The sequence below is a fragment of the Amblyomma americanum genome, chromosome 1, assembly GCF_052857255.1.
Source record: "Amblyomma americanum isolate KBUSLIRL-KWMA chromosome 1, ASM5285725v1, whole genome shotgun sequence".
Taxonomy (NCBI): Eukaryota; Metazoa; Arthropoda; class Arachnida; order Ixodida; family Ixodidae; genus Amblyomma; species Amblyomma americanum.
This window is the reverse complement of record NC_135497.1, coordinates 215,633,976-215,656,278: the sequence shown is the minus strand read 5'-3', so window position 1 is coordinate 215,656,278 and position 22,303 is coordinate 215,633,976. Positions and strand designations below refer to the sequence as shown.

The window sequence follows — 22,303 nt, the reverse complement described above, 5'->3', positions numbered from 1 at the left end:
CTGTTACCTCGTTTCGTGAATATACGGTTCGAATTTTATAGCCTGAACACGAGGGACAATGAATCTGTGGCTGGACTGGCTTTCACCTTAACTATCAGTCAATTTTCCTACATGGTCGAATAAGTCTAAGAAACAAGCCATTCGAAAAACTGCGGTCTTTCTGTTCTGTAAGCAAGAGCAGGTGCGAGCATGTTATTCGCGGTGAGCAGCGAGTTCTCTTACGCTCGCTGTCTGATGCGCCACATCATTCGCCCCCTTTTAATCCGCCTTTGTGCTGCGTTTGGCGGCCTTGGCAGTCTTCAATATAGCTGCGCCCTTTTCAGATCCGGCGTCGAACCCACGTTGAATTCCCCGGTTAGAAGATCCTTCCTGCTCTCTACCCATCTGGCTCCATTCCAAGGCCGCAGCACAACCACTTAAGAGAACGCGAATTGAATGCGGTAGAACTAATGCAAGACGCAAAGAATGATCTGTTGCCTTAAACTTTGTCGGTGCGGCAGCTGGCACCACTTCTAGTTGCCCACACAAATACCAGCGCACAAGCTATCGCTACGAAAATTGAGTCACTTCCAAGCTGTTCACCAGCTACAGTACATGACAGCATTATCATCATTCACAAATCTTTATAGGCGCCGCGAGTACAGGCATTATTGCAATAGGACAAAAAATGAGAGGGCAAGGAACATAAAAGGGCAAACACAATGACAAAAACGAAACTGCCACTCGCTTCTTGCCCAGCAGTTTTCCGAGCGTCAAACTTCCAAGCGTGATTTAATAGGAACCGAGATGACAGAGGACGAATAAAATAATTCAAAATGCCTCTTTGCCCAGTGCTCGAGCAGCACGAGGCACTGACCGCATAGTTCTCGGGCATCAGGTGTTGCTCCCGGTGCTGCGCGCTGTGCCAAATGACGAGAGTCGACAACGCACTGCTAGAAGCAGCTGGCGCAGTAGCGGGCCGCTCGTTTCACGCATGCGGCGCTAGCTAGCAGTGGCTCCTCGAGGCCGAAGTCAGGGCTGACGCAGTTTTCGTCAAGCGCCGTCATTTTCTGACGGTGCCGACTCATGAACCAGACACAGAAGACAGCTACAGTGCTGGCCGGCAGCCATTCCCGAGAAAATGTCGAGGAGTACCGGTGTGCCGAGTCCAGTTGTCGACAACCCCAAAACCACGGAGCAGTGTGCTGCGAGGGCGGCCGTGCTCACCGCCAGGTGTAGCGCCAAAATTGAGGTCGAACACAGTCGGTGTGGATGACAGAGCGGCTGCTCCTGCACTCTGAAGAATCGCGGCAGCGACATCGGTCCTCTTGACGCCCGCTCACGTGCCGCTGAGGCGGGAGACAACGTACATACACCCCGGCACCCCGGTCGGACAGAAGGCCTCCCAAATATACCAGACATATTTGATAGACGCGGGTCACTCGGAACGCAACCCTCTCAGCGTCATTTTGTCCAAAACCAAGACAGGAGATACAACGAATGCGTATGTGATGTGCAGCAGGACGAGCGAGGCCATCTCGAGGGTTAGATGCCTGGCGGTCTGGCTGACTGTTGAAAATGCAGGTTGAAAATGCCGGCAGCAAGCAAGGTTGATGGTGCAGTGTTTCGTAGCACAAAAAAAGTCAATGAAGCATTCAACCCGCGGGCAAATTCGGTGATTATGAGCACCACAACCAGAATGTACACAACAGGCGGCAGCCAACACTGCCAGCAGTGTTGCCCGTCACCGGCGACACCTCCAAGCCGACGGTGCGGTAGACACTCGGCAGTTAGCCTACTACCCATCACGCCATTAGAAGGCGGAGGTGAATGGAGCCTCGCAGACGAGGCTCCATTCACTGACGGCGTTGGAGCCGCGAAGTGCCGGGTTATGGTCTGGGTCGGTGGAGGTCACGGCGCGGCCGTAAGGAACAGCCGGAACCGTGGGCTCGAGCGGCACGCAGGGGCTGTCCGAGCAGTCACCTACCAGCTGCAGGACCGGCCTTTTCCATTCGGCCGCATTCATGTTGGTGTAGGGTGCTGGCCAGTTGTTCATTAGTAGTGCGCTACCCTGCAATTGCCAGATTGGCGAGCTTCAAATGTGGATGGAATGTAGGCACAAAGTGGCGCTACGAATATCGGGCGCATAGAAAGGCCTTGCGAAATTAACTAAACGATCGTTCCTGCTGGCATAAAATATATAATGCTGGATCAGCGCTCCTTGAACCAAGTAGCACTCCTCGAACAGGTGGTAGTAGCACGCGGTGTAAAAGATGTTGGCATTATGGATGGTCCATTCCTTTCATTGCGAGCGGTGCTTAACAAAACTATGTTTATTCAATAAACAGCTCATTTGCGCTTTTTCGTCTATCAAGCCGTGCCCCTTGACACACGGTTGCCAGCTACAGGAAGAGGTAATATCGGCCCCGTAGGCAGTGATGTCCGCGTTGCATGCGCTTCTGCCGATTTATAATTTCTATGGAATGCGAAGGATGCAAATTATATGCGATCACCAGCTATAAACTGAATTGTTATGAGGCATTCACTAGCACGGGGCTCTCTGAGGCAGCGTGAAAATTTCGACAAGAAATCAGTTCCGCAGAGACAGCTTTTATAGATGACTGCAGAATTAGCGCAAAAAAACAGGACGTACCAAAGAGAAGAGACAACACGAGAGATCGTGCTTTTTCTCCTCTTCAATGCGTCCCATTTATTTAGCTAATTCTGTAGTCATAGATGCCAACAAGCCCAACTTCATGAGCTGACGAGCTTTTAGATCTTCATTTCTTTATATTGTTCTCAAGGAATGGTGACAGCCTTTGAAAAGGAACTATTGGCTATTTACCTGTAATATAGCCTGTTTAGCTAGCAGGTTGTAGTCCCAGGCGATGCAGGGCACGACGCGACCGCAAGCAACAGCAGGAGCAGGGAGCTCGCGCAGAGCACGGTGACTGCATTCGAGCAGCACGGCCGGCCGTTTCCATTCGGTAGAGTTCATGTTGGCGTAGGCTGCTGGCCAGGGGTTCATGAATAGTGCGCTGCCCTGCAATGGCCAGATCGTGAGATGCAAATTCAGCTTACCTGAATGCACGAACTGGCGCCAGAAACATGGGAAACACGGCAAAAATGTCCTGTGAAATTACACACTGGCTGTTTCCGACAAAGACGTCTGGAAGGTAGAGCAGCACTCAGCGTACTGCATAATCACCGGCGGTAACTGCACGCAATGCAAAAGAAGTGGGAATCTGCCTCTTGCGCCGCACAGTTCCTCACACTGCAAGCGCTGCTGACCAGAAGACCGCGCAGATTAAATGAATTGGTCATCTATAGGTTAAATACTGGTAGCATTTGGTAACAGGCTTCTGTGATCTACGGCGTATAGACACTGCCTAGACAGGGTACTGCATGCTATGACAGGTGGAGCTTGCGTTCATTGCCTGCTCTCACTCGACCCGACTGTGGTTACCTCGAGAGATCATAGCCCTACTCCTGCAGCGGTGCACTTTCAATAAGTTTCCCGCACAACTTTCCTCTCTGCAAGGAATGGGTGGTTTTGATAAATACGCATCGCTTGGCTTCCATCTCACTCTTCACATATCACATCTCATCTCACCCACAGTCTTGGCCCACATCTGGTCCTGTCAGTTGGCTTACACAGAGGTGTGCTGCTGCTTGGTTGTGAAAACGCTGACAAGCCGAGTTCTCCCATCTTTAAAATATTTATGCTGAGCTGGGATTTCACAAGTCTTTTCTAAAGCAATTAGGGATACCTTGAATCCGCGGGACATAGCCGGGACATACTACGTCCTGGGACGAGCCAGAGGAATTGTCTTAGCTGCACACACAGGGTGGTACAGACAACTGGCACTGTCAGCAAGGAGCTACAGGAGTACGGGTGTGATCTCTCGAGTAAGCCTGTGTGCATCCAGGGACGGGGTGATACGTAAATATTGAGTGTCGTTTGAGAACGACCTCAATAAACATCTCATTCCTTAAATTACAGCCCAGTCTCTTTGCCGCCCTCCGCTCTTCTCTCTGCGGAGATTGAATGCATTCCGCAACGGTGCACAAGTGTGCGCGTGGCGACGGCCCACCGGTGCCCTTCGGCTCGCGCGAAGCTTCAACCCGCGGTGCTTGGCAGCCTACGCACAGCGCAGAACCTAGACAATAGACAGACTTTTGGGGCGACGTAGAGTGTCATGCCACTGCGTTCGGATTCGAGTTATGTCCTAAGCGCCGTGGAAAGGCTTTGTGAAATTATAGCGCAGCATAAATATTGAGAAGATGGGAGAACTCGGCTTGCTGGTGTTTCCCTAACCACGGAGCAGCACGCCTCTGGGAACACTGACAGGACCAGACGTGGGCCAAGAGTGTGAGTGAGATGAGATGTGATATGTGAAGAGTGAGATGGGCGCCAAGCGATGCGTATATATTCAAACCATTCATTCCTTGCAGAAAGACGAAGGTGTGCGGTAAGCTCAACGAAAGCGCACCGCGGAAACCATAGGATGTATTCACATGCAACGACAGGGCACACCACCCTCATATCTTCAGGCGAATCGTTTTAAGTGAATACCAGCAGATTCAGGCTAAGCGCTGGCAGCAGACGCGACTATACCGTGTCTAATGCTTCGCTGGGCGGTGAGCAGTGGGGTGACGTGCTTACAAAGGGCGTGCAATCCTGCGCCAGCACAATATTCGAGACATTAAAATGAATTACCTAGGCATAGGCATGAGAGGTTGCTTTCAAGGAACGCCGAAGGAGCCTCAGATAGAATAATTCGTCATACTATGGTATGACTTCAGCGTAGTACACATTACTGTTCCTGTTGCCCTATGTGTTTGCATCGAAACTGCAGCATAACTGGAAATATTCACTCTAAAATGTCCACGCGAAAGTGCGCACCGTCTGTGCCGGGACGAGAACAGCGAATCGGGTACACGTAGTGTGACTCATGCCTACTTGCAATGATTACGACTTGCAATCCACAAGACGTGGTCGGAGCTCCCTTCACAATGTAGTTCGATCTCGGTGGTGTTGAAAAGTTGTGCACCGAGCTTCGATTACGACAGGCGACGTGTATACAGCAATGCACCATGAAGAATTCAAGTCCCGTCACGCGCAAACCGCAGTAAAGTCGTTTCCGGCGCGTTGATTGGTATACTGAGCGCGGCATACACATTCCCATTGCACAATAGCTGACGTACAGCATTCTATGAGCGCTGGCTATACATTCACGAATATAGAGCTTCGGCGGGATATTTGTCCACGGCGACCGTTTTTTTTCTCGGTATTTCTGGTGGACAGCAGCATGCAAGTAATTGACGCCAGAGATCGGCCACGAGAATCTTCCCGAACCTTCTTGATCAAACTACTGCCAGCCGCAACAAGCGCTGCGGCCTCTCCTTATCATGGGCTTGGCGTACACCCCTATATTAAGTTACCTTGAAGCTCTCGGCGTGGCTGGCCAAGTCGGTGCGTCCCATGAGGGCGCTCACGAGGGCGACGAGCTGGAAGCGGCAGTCGTCGCCGAACGGCCCCTCGTCGGAGCTCTGCGCCACGTCCTCCGGCTGGTGGGGACCCTGGCCCTTGCCTGCGAAGCCAGCTGACTCCAACGCTGGCAGCGCCTGGGTCTCCAAGGGTCTGAGCGAACGGAGGACACGCCTACTGGAAAAGAACATCCTTCCTGATGGGCTGCGCATTCTGAACTGCTCACGCGTCTGGATCTGCGCGAGCGCGCGATGTCGCTGGGCCACATCACACTTAGCGCGCCGCTGCTCTTCTTCGTCATCGTCCCCTTCCTCCCGCCGGTATCGGTCATAATTTGTGAGAGCGGGAAGCGTGAGCGCCCGAGTTGGGGCCACTGTCTATCTCGTATTAGTTTGGTTTAGGCGCTGTTGTGTTCGCTAGACGCAAAACTTCTTTGGTGCATCCCGCTCACGCGCTAGTGTGAAGAATTGGCATAGATTTACACCATTCAGTGTGTATAGACCTTGTGCCAATAAGTACCTTTTCACTCACATCGCATGCTCTATTGATCGCGGCAGGCTACTTGCACAACCACAAAAAGGACTTGCGCCTTCAGGAATGCCTGTATGTCGTGTCTTACTCAATTACCAGCATAACTTATCGGAGCCCAGAGGACACGAAAAAGTTCATTTGCCTCGTCGCCTGGCCACAAGACCTTTCACTGATGGATGCATCGTGCAGGTTTCGTATTGGGAAGTGCTGAGCACCTTTAGGTTCGTGGCTGCATGCCTAAGCAACGCAGAAATAAAGCTTTTTCGTGGCTTGGATGTTCCGCGATAACTTCATGTGCGTGCACTGATCATTCGTTTCGGCACAACCGGCCTTTGTGCTCAACTAGGCCCAGGAATTGGGCCTAAATTTTTGCGGTCGCTGTGCCAGTAGTTACTTGAAAGCTTCTTGCCGGAAACAAAAGCGACCCTACTCGTCAATATGCACGGAGAACACTTTCGCTGAACTCTGCAGTCGCTTCTCTGCAATGCGCCCATGCTGCGGCAGAAAACGTCATTTACGCGGAGCGAATTATCAAAACACACCGCCGCCCAAACGGGACTCCCTGCACTAGCTGCCGCCGATGAATAGGTGTTTGAAATTTAACTGACCTTCAGATCATTGGTTCCCAGGCGTCGCGTGCCCAATGGCTTAAGAAAATAAAAGTTATTTCTTGCTGCCTCCGCCTCTTTTCCCTTTCGAAACCCGCGACCCAGTTCTATCTAGAACGTTTCATGAAGTACTGAAACTGGGTTTGAAATACCGTACAAGGAAAAACAAAGAAGGGCTTGTTCCACATAAAAAACATCACGCGAGTGTCGTTCCAGATGGAATACGTGGAGCGGATATTTTAGCCGGAAATTATGTGGAACGAAACAAGTCTATGTGGTCGTGAGGTTAAGACTGTTAGTAGGACGTTCTTGCACGTTAGATTCCGATTTTGTTCAGATTCAGACCATTTTGTTTTCTTTCACTGGAAAGTGGAAGACGAGGCAAAATGCATTGAGCCTGACAAGGCCTCGACTCCCATCTTTAGTTCGGATCAGGCAAAACTTCAATACATTTGCAGGGATTTCTCCTGATGAAACGTTGTGCACATAGACATAAAATATAAAGTACATATGAACATAAAATGCTGGCTGTCGATTAACGCAACAATCGAAAGCACATCACAGGATCCGCGACAACACACTGGCGAGAAAAAGAAACCGCTGGGTAACATGTTGACAGAAACATGGGAAAAAAAACGTGTTCGAAAGAGTGGTGATTTGCATGGGCATATGAGTGCAGCTATATACGTAAGATATCATCAGTGATCATTAGGAATGCTTTGTACTGTAATTTCAAGGGCTTATATAGTAGCGCAATATCAATGTAGGACTCATGATGGTTAAATAACTTTGTTGCTTGATAATCACATCCTCTCTCCCATAATTTGTTCTCACTTTTCTTGTTTGATGTGTATGGGTTCGAAAGCTATAGTGTGGCGATATATCTGTAAATCTAGTGTAAAGGTTTTTTAAAGAATAATTGAATCAGTTTAGAGTAATACACTTTGTTGGCCGGTAATATATCATGTCTTAAAGAGAGTGGCTGGGTTGGTAGGTCACGTATTCTACATGTATAATTCTCAAATAGACGTATAAGGCGTTTTTGCAGTACGAGCATCCTGTCGTAATTTCCTTTAGTTGTAGTGCCCCACAGTAATATTGCGTAAAGTAGCTGTGAGTAAAATAACGTATAATATAAAGTCTTTTTCAGGCAAAGAGGGAAAAGTGGAGCTATACAGCTCATGCAGCCCACAGCACGGGAAAGATCAGTTAGAAGGTGATTAATATGTGGAGTCCAGGATAGATCTTCACTGAACTAGACACCTAGAAATTTCTGAAAATGTACCTGTTCAATGTGTTCTATTCTGAATTTAAGTGTGAGGCTTTCGTTTGTAACTTTGTTGACTGGTTTGAAAAGTATGAACTGTTCTACGCGTATATAGTTGCAGACTATTGTCGTCGAGCCAAATAGATTGTTGAGACAGGCAAAGATTAGCTGCTTTTTCTACGTCATTTGCGTGTTTACCTGTAAAATATGAACCAGGGTCATCAGCAAAGACAATTATATCAGGTGTGTACTCAACATCTGTGATATCATTTATACACAAAAAAAGAGCGTGGGACCTAGTATGGAACCTTGAGGTATTCCTAGTTTTATTTCTAAGTTTTCAGAGTGCTCTCCATTGAGGTTTATGAACACGTATCTTAATGACAAATAGCTTTTTATGAGGTCTGATGCAACGCCTGAAATTCCATACCCGTGAAGTTTGTGAAGCAAAATTTCGTGGTTTACAGAATCAAAGGTCTTCCGTAAATCAAGAAAAATTCCCGAAGTAAACATTTTTGCTTTAAAATTCCTTATATTTAATTATTTTACATTGAGCAGGGCCTCTTCAGGGGTCTTGCTTTATTTTGGAACCCAAACTAAAATGGTGAGATTATATTATATTTTTGCAGAAACATAGTCAGTTGATTATTTATAGGCTTTTCGTATACCTTTGAGAAAACCGGTAACACTGAAATTGGTCTTAATTAACGAAATCATTTCGTGTTCCTCCTTTGTGTATAGGTACTGCTTCACCTATTTTAAGCTGGTTAGGAAAAGTTCCTGTTGATAGAGATATGTTTTTTAAATGTGACAATAGAGGACTTATTTCAGATGACACATACTTGACAGTAGAGACTTGGATGTCATCATAACCGCTCGCCGCATTTGGCTTCAGTTGCTTTATGATTTTGTCAATTTCTGGAGGTGTGACGGCACTTAAGACTATAGAGTTTGTTTTGAGCCTACCCGTGTTTTTTTGTTGGCTAGGGATTGAAGGCACAATGCTGTATAAATGAAGTATTTATTAATTTCATCCGCTAACTCTTTCCCGCGGAGAACAGCATTATTCACCAGCATGTGTTCTACTGGGTCGGAATTGAAGCCTTTTCCCCTGAGGGCGTTGACTTGTTTCCATATTTTTGCAGGATTGCTCTTTATTTTTTGAAAACATGGTTTCATAATATTTTAACTTAGCCTGTTTCATGTCAGCATTTACTTTATTTCGGATTTTCTTGAAATCAGCAAAACTGTTTCCGTCTTTAGTGGCAAGAAATTTGTGAAACATTTTGTTCTTAGCTACTATTCTTTTGTATAGTGCATGATTAATCCATGGTTTCTTTATATTCTTGTTACGTTTTTTTATTTCTCGAGGGGAAACGCAGAGTTATAGCAATTTCTGAATATTTTTAAGAACGTTTCATATGCTCTGTTTGCTTCATATTCTAGGTATACGGGATACCAGTCAGCTTGCTGGATTGATACTTCTATGTTGAAAACAACTGCCGTTATGAGCCTCATGGGATAGGCGATGCGTGGCGAAAAAAAGAGGTAGGTGATCACTGATGTCACAGGAGAGCGTGCAATGAACGAGCTCTGAAGTGTTGTGGTTGGTGACACAAATGTCAATGGATGTAGAGCAACTGGGAGTGATTACAGTTGGTCCTGGTATAGTGTTTTCTCACCCGTACGATGCAACAAGATTGTTGAAGTCGTGTGAATAAATGTCTTCAGACACTGTATTAATGTTAATATCACCCATGATAAAGAATGGTTTTTGATAGGATTTACCGTATTCCAGAACCACCTCGAACTTAAGTGTGTTCATAGCTCAAGAAATGTTAAAACTGCCCCAAAGACGAGGTAAAATCTTCTACAATCTTGTATTTTTTCGAACTGTTCACTCTTCCAGGAATCAAACTGTTCACAAAGTCATTGGCTGAATTTAAACACTTTGTCTTTTACCGTGGTTTCTTGGTGCCCACAGTCGCGCCCATTCTGCCCATCCATGCCAGTTTATCCATTTTTGCGATTCACGTTTTTAACTTCGTCATTGTGACCTTTGCTTTGGTTGACTGTTGGTTTTTAGGCTTTTACTCTGGTTGTCTGTCGCTTTGCTTTTCCCATACATATTTTTTCCCTCACTTTTCGCCCTTACTCCGGTTAATTGTTGAATTACATATGCATTCCTTCCACTTCGCATTTACCCAGGGTAATTGTTTAATGACATTTGCCTTCTTTTCTTCTTTCTCGTGCTAACTTATTGTTGCTTTTCTTTTCTTCTTTTTTGAATAAGCGCAGTGTGCCTTTGACTCAAGTTTTTATATTGTCCCGGACGTTTTGTAGCGGTTACTATCGTTCTGAGGCATTTCGCATATGATAGGGTGCAATGTGCCATCATTCTTATTTATTGTTTTGGGCGTAGTCTGGATGATTAATGAATCGAGATTTCGGCGGGCTGATACATTGTTTTCCGTTGTCACTATATCTGCTTCATCCCAGTTAATTTCATGACTAGTCTCTTGCGCATGCTCCGCAATTGCGGTCGTTGTCACTTTTTCTTTTCGTACTGATCTTTCAGGTGTCTTTTGAAATCTTTCGTTTCGCCTATGTAAACTGATGAACAGTCGGCGCAGGCAATCTTGTAAACCACGCCGGGATAATTGGCACGAGGGAGCTGGTCTTTCACGTCTACAACCCAAAAAACACAAAACCTCCTCAAAATTTCCCAGAAATATCCCATCAGGACATTTGGAATGTCCCCACGAGGTTCTCATTTTTCCCGAAGACATCCAAAAAACTCCCCACAGCTGGCCGTGTCCAAAAAGTTGTTTGTCCCAGGGACAGCCCCGAAAGGTTAATGCTAGATTTCTCGGCTCTGGCTTAATAAAATTAGTTCTTTTTCATGCAGTCTTCAGGCATCTAAGCGCACATATGTGCCAAATTTCAGGGACATGATTACGTTACAGGTGGTGTAATACATCTGTGAACTCGCGTGAATGCTTGCTGGCTAGGGCATTAAGACTTACCTGTCTACATGAAATGTGCTTCAAGAAGGTGAAAATTTGGGCTGGTTGGTGCATGATCTTGTGATGGGAGCAGCGCAGCACGAGACAAAGAGAGAGGCAGAACACGACGCTGAATAACAACAAGATTTTTAATGCACGTTCGTCGAATATATACATCTCGCTCGTATAAGAAGGAAAAGAAAGAAGTATGAAAAACGCATAAGATGTACAGGTGGTGAAATATTAAGACATCGCACGCAGATAATCAATTTCTCTCTCACGAAGCGCTATAGAAGGTATGCAGACGCATATGTCGCTCTTTGGTCGGATGTTGAAGGCTTCTTTAATCTCCCTGGTCCGTTGATCAAAATACGACGGGATGACCATTGTGTTGATAAGCTGCGGAGCGCATTCATGCTCTCTGCAATGTTTTGGTAATTCATTGCTGATTTCGCCTTTACGGATCTTTTGTGCTCTCGAAGCCATTTATTCAAACAGTGCCCTGTTTGACCAATTTATGTGCGTCCGCATGACAGAGGTATTTCATAAATCCCGCTTTTCACACGTTTCACGTTTTTCCAGGTGTTTTTTCTTGCATTGATTTGCCAGTGCCAGTGCCAGTGCCTTCCACACCTTGTAAGCACGGACGCAATGGCTGAGTCAATTTAGTGCTGCTGATGTGCCCTTGACCGACGCCTCGCAGATTTCGTCCGTTTTACACGCTGGATCTCGAAGGTGCCGCTTGTAATGTGAATGTTGACGCGACATTTTCAAGCAAGAAAAACTTCGCTGCATAGCGAGGGTGTTTTGGTATGCAAAATTAAAAAAATCCAAAGAAGGTGTGTCGAAAGTCTTGTGCGTGCAGCAATGAGGAAAAAGAACCGTCCAGTGGCATGAGTAGATGAGGCGAATCGAAATGTTAGCTAATTTATGGTAGCATATAATCTACCCTTTCATATGCGGGAAGTCATTTTCATCCACTGTCTCCTTTTTCAACGCCTTGACATCGAGAGAAGCTGCAGCAGATTGCCTACAAGCAAGTAATTTGTCCACCGATATGAGCGCCATCGAGGCAGTCCCAGACACGAATCTCGTAATTTCTAGGCCGGTCACAGTAAGTGAGCGCGGACACGGTTGGCGTCGGTAGGAGATGAGATGATCACTTGATAATATATCATGGTGTAAAAGAAACGCGGTTATGGCATTTAAGCGATCACAGGCGGCAGAAACCGCAATGCAGATTACGGGATTGGAGCAAAAATTGAAAATTGTTTTTTTTTAGGGGAATGGAAATGGCGCAGTATCTGTCTCACATATCGGCGACACCTCAACTGCGCCGTAAGGGAAGGGGTCAAGAATGGAGAGAAAGAAAAAAAGGAAAAGAGAGGTGGCGTAGTGGAGGGCTTCGGAATAATTTCGACCACCTGGGGATCTTTAACGTTCACTGACATCGGACAGCCTACGGGCGTCTATGGATTTCGCCTGAATATTTGTATTATAGGGGCGCGGAGCCCCCCCGATTGGGCATACGAAACCCAACTTGAATATATCAAGGCCATATATATGGACCGGGGACGCTTCGTTGCCACCCGATTGGAATACATCATTGGTAACCTTTTTTGAACCCATAGAACACCCACACAATGACAAGATAGTCCTAGCACTCGCTCTGAAGGGTGCGTTGGACAATGTTAAACCCGCCGTCATATTAAAACATCTTATCGAGACCAACTGCGGTCCACGTACATTCAACTACATCAAACATTTTTTAACAGTCCGCTAGGCCTACATACGCATACAAGAGAACGAGTACGGACCGTTTGAGATGGGAACGCGGGGCACACCACCAGGCGCTGTGTTGTCCCTGCTTCTCTTTAATATTGCCATGAAACACCTCCCGCTACAGCTAGCTAGCGGGTGTCGGCGGTGTTCAGCATGCACTGTTCGCCGATGACATCACCATCTGGGCTACTACTACGGGAAAAATAGGAGAGATGGAGGAATGCCTGCGAGCAGCGGGGAGCACAGTAGAACAATGTGCTACGTACTGCGGCATCCAGTGCTCCCCGTCCAAGTCTAAATTTGTGCATATTCGACATTCTCCGAAATGCAAAAACTCCGTTCAGCTCTCTCCCTCTCGCCAGCGGCCCCATCCGTGAAGCGCAGAAGCTGCAACTACTCGGTCTCGACATTAATCAGCATCGCAAGGCAGACACGACCCTTGCCAAACTCCGCAAAGTCGACGACCAGGTGGGCCGAATGGTTCGCCGCGTTTCCAACAAGCGAGGAGGGTTGCGAAGTAAGGATGCTGTGCTGATCGCCCATGCTTTCGTAACAAGTCGAGTACTGTACTCGACTCCTTACCTCCGCTTACGGAAACATGACGATGATTACTTGGAGGTTGTACTCCGCAAAATTTTCAAGAGAGCCCTCGACCTCCCGATCTCCACTTCCAACACGCGACTGATCGCGTTGGGTATGGTGAATGCCTATCGGGAACTTCGCGAGGCGCGTCTCTCTAACCAATACTGGCGTTTCGCTCAGACCGTGTCCGGTCGCTGCCTCTTAGACCGGTTACATATCAAATATGACCACCATACGGGGAACGGGTTCGAGTGCCCGAACTGTGGAGACGCGCCCTCTACGTTCGACCCCTTCTGACTAAGATGAACAAGGAGGACCATAATGCCCGGCGCCAGGCACGGGCGAATGCCCTGCACAGCCACTATGCCTCAAAGAAACACGACTTCTACGTTGACACTGCAGGCCCCTACCACACCAGAGGGGAATGGTAGACGGCTGCAGTCATACACGAGGGAAAACAGGCGGACGGCCTCTCGTTCAGAGCGCCCAGCTCAACTCATGCGGAGGAGGTAGCGATCGCCCCCGCAGCCTCCCATCCCGACTCTAAGTTTATCCTCACAGACTCGTGGAGCCTGTCGTAACTTTGAGTTCGGTTGGATATCTCCACTTGCTCACCAAATTCTTCACCAGAGTACTCGCGACTGTGATCCATCTCATCGCTTAATCATATGGGTCCCTGGCCACCAAGGCATGCCAGGTAACGAAGCCGCCCATGAGGCAGCCCGCAAACTCACAGGGCACCAGGCGTTTCTTGGGAGGACCTTAACCCAGATCAAAGCCCTCTTCTTTCTTTTAAAGACATTACTGAGCACTATCGTTCCGAACACCGGTGCTACCCTGTTCCTATGAAGGGACTGGGTAAAGCTGGCGAACGAACTCTCATTAATTCCTTTACAAACACCCTGCTGTCCCCGGCGGTTCTCGAGCACTTTGACTCTTCTTTTGACAGCCGCTACTCATTCTGTGGGGAGGTGGCCGATACCTTTCACATGGTTTGGGCATGCAGGCAAATTCCTTCTCTTTCAAATTTCAAATAGAGAAACGAACGAAGTAAGCGATAAAAAGACAATGTAGAGAGCCGCAAAAAGGTGGTCAGATGACAGTACCAGAAACAAAACCAATGAGAAATTACCCAAAAGGGAGGAGATTGCGTTAAAATCATGAGAGACACAGATGGGAGTATACAAGTGCATACATAAAAAATGAAAAACGTAAATGCTTTAAGAACGTGCCCCCCCCCCCCCCCCAAAAAAAAGGAGGGGGTTAAAAGCATTAAAATCTTAAAAGACGCTGCGGACGATAAAACAAGATAAAGACACTACTAACAAGGCATCATTGAATCATTTAGCTGTAAGTGGCACAAAAGAAACCTTAAGTGTCCATCAAGCCACCCAGAAAATTAAGCTCTTTTTCCGACAAGGAGAGGGATGCAGTGCCCACGCATTGTTAACCAGCATGGTGTATTTGGAGGGCTTCGACGATTTCCCTCGTCAACCTATCTCGTCCTAGGCCGATAGTGGTGCAGCGATTAATCTCAGGGGTGCGGATACTTTCAGGGCTGTTTTCTGTGATTTTGCACTTCTTACAGTGCTTAGCCAGGTGTCCAGATATGGCTACACTTTTTACGTTGTTTTGATGTCCTTGGAGACAGATATTGATGCACCTTCCCGTTTGACCGATATGCCTCTTCCCGCATGATACTGGGACGGAGTAAATTATTCCTGAATCACAGGGGACATATTGCTCAGAGTGTGTCACCCTACACCCTCGGGTTTCCGGCTGGTTATTCAATTTGGAACAGAGGGCGGAAAGCTTGATGGGAGCCGTGAAGACGACATCCACGGCTCAAAGACTTGTCAAACACTGAAACAGTGCAGCTCCAAAATTATTCGAAGCGAATCGAACAACTGCTGAAGTTTTCGAATAAATTTAGAATAACTGCCACGAATTTCGAATAAGGCCCACAGTATTTTTCTTCCACGGCTATTCCAGGAACAGGGTCCACACTCGCCGCGTGCCATGCTGCCGCAGGTATGTGCGGGATGCAGGGTTCAGCGCCGCGACGTGCTCCATTCACGTGGCGATGTTCGAAATGCTTACACATGCCTCAGAGATTGGACAGCGCAGGGTCCAGGCAGGTTCAGCAAACTCGCCCTTGATGCCTTATCTCGGAGGCCATAGCTCATACCTAACTCTCGCCCATGTCATGTGGTTAGGTATCGCGTAAGTTTATTCTTTCGTCATCAACAGCAAGATGTGCGTTTCCTGTGCAGTTAACTTGACGATGATAGAGTTAATAAACTGAGTTGTTGCGAATCGAAAATAGAGGCCGGAGTTGCGTCTTTGACAGTTAGAGCTACATCCTACTCAAGCAGGTATAACTGCAGAAGTAGTAGCGTCATACCGTGTCGCCGCTGGCGCTTCGTATTTTTGGCACAATTGCTCCTTTAAATATTCACATAAGTAGCGAAAGTGCCCAAAAATATTTCATTCGGTTTTCTCCTTATTCGATTGATAATCAATTCGGTTTTAAGCTAAAATATATATTCGATCCGGTTTAGAAAAAGTACCATTCGCACGCCCGTATGCTTCTCTTTTGTTCTTTATCACGACGGGCCCTCCAATTCCTCCCGAAGCATTCGCTCGTTAACCAGTGCTCGTGACAGCGTGTCAGTATTTTGTTACTATCAAATGTAAACATCCCAGCTCATTGATTTGGATTTGCACCAACTCTCCCAGAGACGGTTGCCGCTTGAAGGTTGCACTGTCAAATTTCTGCCGTGGCCTGAGCGAGCACGCCGCTGCATCGGGTGCAAACCGGGTCGTTGCGGTGCGTCACGACCGCTGCAGCAGTTGCATTGCAAAAAGACGCCAAACACGCACCACTGTAAGCTTTCTCGCTCAGGCAGCTAGACCGGAGGAGGAAGTCACTTTCGAACGGGTTATCAAGTCGGGGAAATTGAAGCTCCAGCCGATGCTCGCTAGCGGTATTCTTCGCGTTAGGCGGAGGCGCCACGCTTGGAAGCTTATACCCAGCGCTCGACAGTCTGCGTAACAGTGCGTTCGTCTCGCGTCCTTTGGGGTCTACCCCGCCGGTTCGCTGACTGAGTTGTCAGAAAGCGAACCATCTCTACACCTCCTCTAGAGCAATGCTGCGCTCGAGGAACACGCACCACGCTGCACTGAATGCGCGGACACGCGAAAGCCAAGCTCGGTTACACGGAACTATTCGCCAAGCTGTTTCACTGTTGCCGGCTTCTCCGAACTACCGATAGCATTCGAGCTAAATAACGAAGGAAGAGGGAGAGGGGCGGGGGAGAGCAGGATAAAGAAGTTACCGGATAGCAGCTCGCAGCGGGGAAGAAGAAAATGAGCGGCCGACGATGGGTGGCTATCCGTGTTGATCTTGGCGGCCCGGCGGACCACGTGCAGCCATTCACCATAAACTGCACGTGCCGCGGAGGGTGAGTTCTAGTTCTGTGCGGAAGTGGCCTCCACGAACTTATTAGTACGCAAAGAAACATTTACCTTTCCACACAGGAGGCGTAGTTTTGTAGTACAGGATTGCCTCCTTTTTTAATGTAGTACATCGCATCGCGTGAATTATGGTAGATCTGGAAGGCAAAGTATTTGGGGAAAACATCTCACCTCCTTGTGTTACGCATGAACGAGAAAATCTATAAAAAATCTAGAAAAAAACAGCACATCTATAAAGCGATAGGCCTTCACTCAATCACAGACACAGTGAAGAATAAGACATTCCTTTTTTGGCAGAAGGTAACTAGTTAGTGATATAGTGGGGTTTGATATTAATGGTTTTTGAAAATCCTATTAGCCTATTGGTTTAAGCACCTGCCTCGTATGCGGGACGTCCGGAATTCGATCCCCAGTGCCGCCAGGTACTCAAGAGTGATACAATGGAAACCAGTTTTCCCCTGGTGCTGATCTTATTTGGGGCGAAATGCTTGAGAAATGGTCTTTACCATTTTGCAGAGTAATAAAATCGGTCCAAACGAATGTTTTGCCTCAAAAGATACTGATGCTTGTCGATGGCTGTTTGATTGTAATGTATACGATGAAAAAGGTACTCCTTCACTCTTAGCTTGTATTTTTTTATTTATCTGGTATTAGAAAATGGATCGTAGTTTTTAACGACGAACGTTGCTGCATGGATTTTGAAATTGCTCTAACTTTTCAAAAAAAATTCCTGATAGTTTCGCCAATTGCAGACAGAAAACCAAGAATTGAGCTGACGTGCAAAAACGAAAGCGCTTTCTTAACTTCCCGGGAAATAAATAAAAAAATTCTACGAACATTGTATAATCGATATCTGTGTTTCATTTGGAGCATAATGTTAAAACTAAACGCCGGTTACATAATCCCTTGTACTCCTCATTATTTTATATATCAATGCCTATCTTTTCTGAAATGTACACTGACGGCGAGAATGATACGGAGCCCGATTCGGTGTTCTGGCTCCTCTGATGCGTCACTTGGAGAAGTACTTTTCTCCCGTTCATGCACGAGCGCGCATGCGGTATTTTCCAGCATACTAATTTAGTACCGCGTAATTTTCTACAGGTACTGAGTGCGTGGTGTTTGATCGGCGAAGCGCACTCTGCATTATTTTGGCCGTGACCGTTCGTTATGATGTTGCAATGATCCCATTTCCATCATGCTGTCGATGGTGCACCACATACAGACACCAGTGCGCTACCTTAGCTAAGTGTTCCAGCATTATTTCTGTATTATTTGGCGAGTGTATATTTCAACATAAATAACTCAGTCCTTGCATATGATATAATGTGTGACGGAATACTTTAGACAATGCCAGTGATACAGCCTTAACTCAAGAAATGTTAAAACTTAATGTTAAAATGACGAGGACATGGCAACAAGGAACCCAATAAACACCACGGGCGCAGACAGCCAACTCTTTATTCATGAAAATGCAACACAAACTATACCATGCGAAAAGCCCAGCACGTGAGTACCTCGTCATTCGCACATGTACAGATAAAATAGGTGTGAGAGCACAACAGACTAAGCGTGTAATACTGCTGTATACTACAGAACAATATAAAAAAACATAATAAAAACTTGAGTCAAATGCACACTGCGCTTATTCAAAAAAGAAAAGAAAAGAAAAGCAACAATAAGTTAGCATGAGAAAGAAGAAAAGAAGGCAAATTCCATTCAACAATTAATCTGAGTAAATGCGAAGTGGAACGGATGCATATGTAATTCAACAATTAACCGGAGTAACGGCGAAAAATGAGGGAATAAAAATATGTATGGAAACGCAAAGTGGCAGACAACCAGAGTAAAAGTCTAAAAACCAACAGTCAACCAAAGTAAAGGTGACAACGACGAAGTTAAAAACGTGAATTGCAAAAATGGATAAACTGGCATGGATGGGCAGAATGGGCGCGAGTGTGGTCACTAAGAAACAACGGTAAAAAACAAAGTGTTTAAATTCAGCCAATAACTTTGTGAACAGTTTCATTTCTGGAAGAGTGCACAGTTTGAAATATACAAGATTGTACAAGATAGCAACTCGTCGTTGGGGTAGTTTTAACATTTCTTGAGCTATGAACACACTAACGTGCAAGAACGTCCGACTAACAGTATTAACCTCGGTACCACATAGACTTGTTTCGTTGCACATAATTTCCGGCGAAAATATCCGCTCGACGTATTTCACCTGGAACGACACTCGCGTGATGTTTTTTTATGTGGAACAAGCCCTTCTTTGCTTTTTCCTTGTACGGTATTTCAAACCCAGTTTCAGTACTTCATGAAACGTTCTAGATAGAACTGGGTCGCGGGTTTCGAGAGGGAAAAGAGGCGGAGGCAGCAAGAAATAACTTTTATTTTCTTAAGCCATTGGGCACGCGACGCCTGGGAACCAATGATCTGAAGGTCAGTTAAATTTCAAGCACCTATTCATCGGCGGCAGCTAGTGCAGGGAGTCCCGTTTGGGCGGCGGTGTGTTTTGATAAATCGCTCCGCGTAAATGACGTTTTCTGCCGCAGCATGGGCGCATTGCAGAGAAGCGACGGCAGAGTTCAGCGAAAGTGTTCTCCGTGCATATTGACGAGTAGGGTCGCTTTTGTTTCCGGCAAGAAGCTTTCAAGTAACTACTGGCACAGCGACCGCGAAATTTTAGGCCCAATTCCTGGGCCTAGTTGAGCACAAAGGCCGGTTGTGTAGAAACGAGTGATCAGTGCACGCACATGAAGTTATCGCGGAACATCCAAACCACGAAAAAGCTTTATTTCTACGTTGCTTAGGCATGCAGCCACGAACCTAAAGGTGCTCAGCACTTCCCAATACGAAACCTGCACGATGCATCCATCAGTGAAAGGTCTTGTGGCCAGGCGGCGAGACAAATGAACTTTTTCGTGTCCTCTGGGCTCCGATAACGTATGCGGGTACTTGAGTAAGACACGGCATACAGGCATTCCTGAAGGCGCAAGTCCTTTTTGCTGTTGTGCAAGTAGGCTGCGGCGATCAATAGGGCACGCCATGTGAGTGGAAAAGTATTTATTGGCGCAAGGTCCTAACACACCGAAAGCGTGTCAGTCTATGCCAATTCTTATTAGCGCGTGTGCGGGCAGACATCAAAGAAGTTTGGCGTCTTAGGCACACAAAAGCGCCTAATCCAAATAAATACCAGATAGACAGTGGCCCGGCTCGGGCGCTCACATAATAGCCGCTCTCTCAAATTATCACCGATACCGGCGGGAGGCAGGGGACGATGACGAAGAAGAGCAGCGGCGCGCTAAGCGTGCCGTGGCCCAGCGACACCGCGCGCTCGCGCAGATCCAGACGCGTGAGCACTTGAGAATGCGCAGCCCACAAGGAAAAATGTTCTTTTCCAGTCGGCGTTTCCTCCGTTCGCTCAGACTCTTGGATACACAGGCGCTGCCAGCGTTGGAGTCAGCTGGCTTCGCAGGCAAGGTTCAGGGTCCACACCAGCCGGAGGACGTGGCGCAGAGCTCCGACGAGGGGCCGTTCGGCGACGACCGCCGCTTCCAGCTCGTCGCCCTCGTGAGCGCCCTCATGGGACGCACCGACTTGGCCAGCCACGCCGAGAGCTTCAAGGTAACTTAATATAGGGGTGTACGCCAAGCCCATGATAAGGAGAGGCCGCAGCGCTTGTTGCGGCTGGCAGTAGTTTGATCAAGAAGGTTCGGGAAGATTGTCGTGGCAGATCTCCGGCGTCAATTACTTGTATGCTGATGTCCACAAGAAATACCGAGAAAAAAAACGGTCGCCGTGGACAAATATCCCGCCGAAGCTCTATATTCGTGAATGTATAGCCAGCGCTCATAGAATGCTGTACGTCAGCTATTGTGCAATGGGAATGTGTATGCCGCGCTCAGTATAACAATCAACGCGCCGCCAACGACTTTACTGCGGTTTGCGCGTGAGGTACTTGAATTCTCTATCGTGCATTGTTGCATACACGTCCCCTGTGGAATCGCAGCTCGGTGCACAACTTCTCAACACCACCGAGATCGAACTACATTGTGAAGGGAGCTCTGACCACGTCTTGTGGATTGCAAGTCGTAATCATTGCAAGTAGGCATGAGTCCCACTACGTATACCCGATCCGCTGCTTTCGTCCCGGCACAGTTCGGTGCGCACTTTCGCTTGGACTTTTAGAGTGAATATTTTCAGGTATGCTGCAGTTTCGATGCAAACACATCGGGCAACAGGCACAGTAATGTGTGCTATGCTGAAGTCATACCATAGTATGACGAATTATTCTATCTGAGGCTCCTTCGGCGTTCCTTGAAAGCAACCTCTCATGCCTATGCCTAGGTAATTCATTTGAATGTCTCGAATATCGTGCTGGCGCAGGATTGCACGCCCTTTGTAAGCACGTCACCCCACTGCTCATCGCCCAGCGAAGCATTAGACACGGTACAGTCGCGTCTGCTGCCAGCGCTTAGCCTGAATCTGCTGGTATTCGCTTAAAACGATTCGCCTGAAGATATGAGGCTGGTGTGCCCTGTCGTTGCATGCGAAGAGATTCTGTGGTTTCCGCGGTGCGCTTTCGTTGAGCTTACCGCACACCTTCGTCTTTCTGCAAGGAATGAATGGTTTGAATATATACGCATCGCTTGGCGCCCATCTCACTCTTCACATATTACATCTGATCTCACTCACACTCTTGGCCCACGTCTGGTCCTGTCAGTGGTCCCAGAGGCGTGCTGCTCCTCGGTTAGGGAAACACCAGCAAGCCGGGTTCTCCCATCTTCTCAATATTTATGCTGCGCTGTAATTTCACAAAGCCTTTCCACGGCGTTTAGGACATAACTCGAATCCGAGCGCAGTGCCATGACACTCTACGTCGCCCCAAAAGTCTGTCTATTGTCTAGGTTCTGCGCTGTGCGTAGGCTGCCAAGTACCGCGGGTTGAAGCTTCGCGCGAGCCGAAGGGCACCGGTGGGCCGTCGCCACGCGCACACTTGCGTACCGTTGCGGAATGCACTCAATCTCCGCAGAGAGAAGAGCGGAGGGGCGCAAAGAAACAGGGCTCTAATTTCAGGAATGAGATGTTTATTGAGGTCGTCCTCAAACGACAATCATTATTTACGTATCACCCCGTCCCTGGATGCACACAGGCTTACACGAGAGATCACACCCGTACTCCTGTAGCTCCTTGCTGACAGCGCCAGTTGTCCGTGCCACCCTGTGTGTGCAGCTAAGACAGTTCTTCTGGCTCGTCCCAGGACGTAGTATGTCCCGGCTATGTCCCGCGGATTCAAGGTATTCCTAAGTGCCGTAGAAAAGACTTGTGAAATCCCAGCTCAGCATAAAGATTGTGAAGATGGGAGAACTCGGCTTGTCGGTGTTTTCACAACTAAGGAGCAGCACACCTCTGTGTAAGCCAACTGACAGGACCAGATGTGGGCCAAGACTGTGGGTGAGATGAGATGTGATATGTGAAGAGTGAGATGGGGGCAAGCGATGCATATTTATCCGAACCACTCATTTCTTGTAGAGAGACAAGTTGTGCGGTAAGCTTAAGGAAAGCGCACCAATGC

At 47.5% G+C, this 22,303-nt stretch overlaps 1 protein-coding gene across 1 annotated transcript in view; it reads left to right on the top strand.

Moving 5' to 3' along the window:
• The first annotated feature begins 13,547 nt into the window (after positions 1–13,547).
• Positions 13,548–22,303, top strand: part of LOC144115727 (uncharacterized) — a 51,886-nt gene continuing 43,130 nt past the window's right edge. The window contains exons 1-4 of the mRNA XM_077650215.1: positions 13,548–13,672; positions 15,238–15,276; positions 15,985–16,075; positions 20,170–20,352. Of these exons, the coding sequence (XP_077506341.1) occupies positions 13,548–13,672; positions 15,238–15,276; positions 15,985–16,075; positions 20,170–20,352 (438 nt within the window). The remainder of the gene's footprint in view (positions 13,673–15,237; positions 15,277–15,984; positions 16,076–20,169; positions 20,353–22,303) is intronic.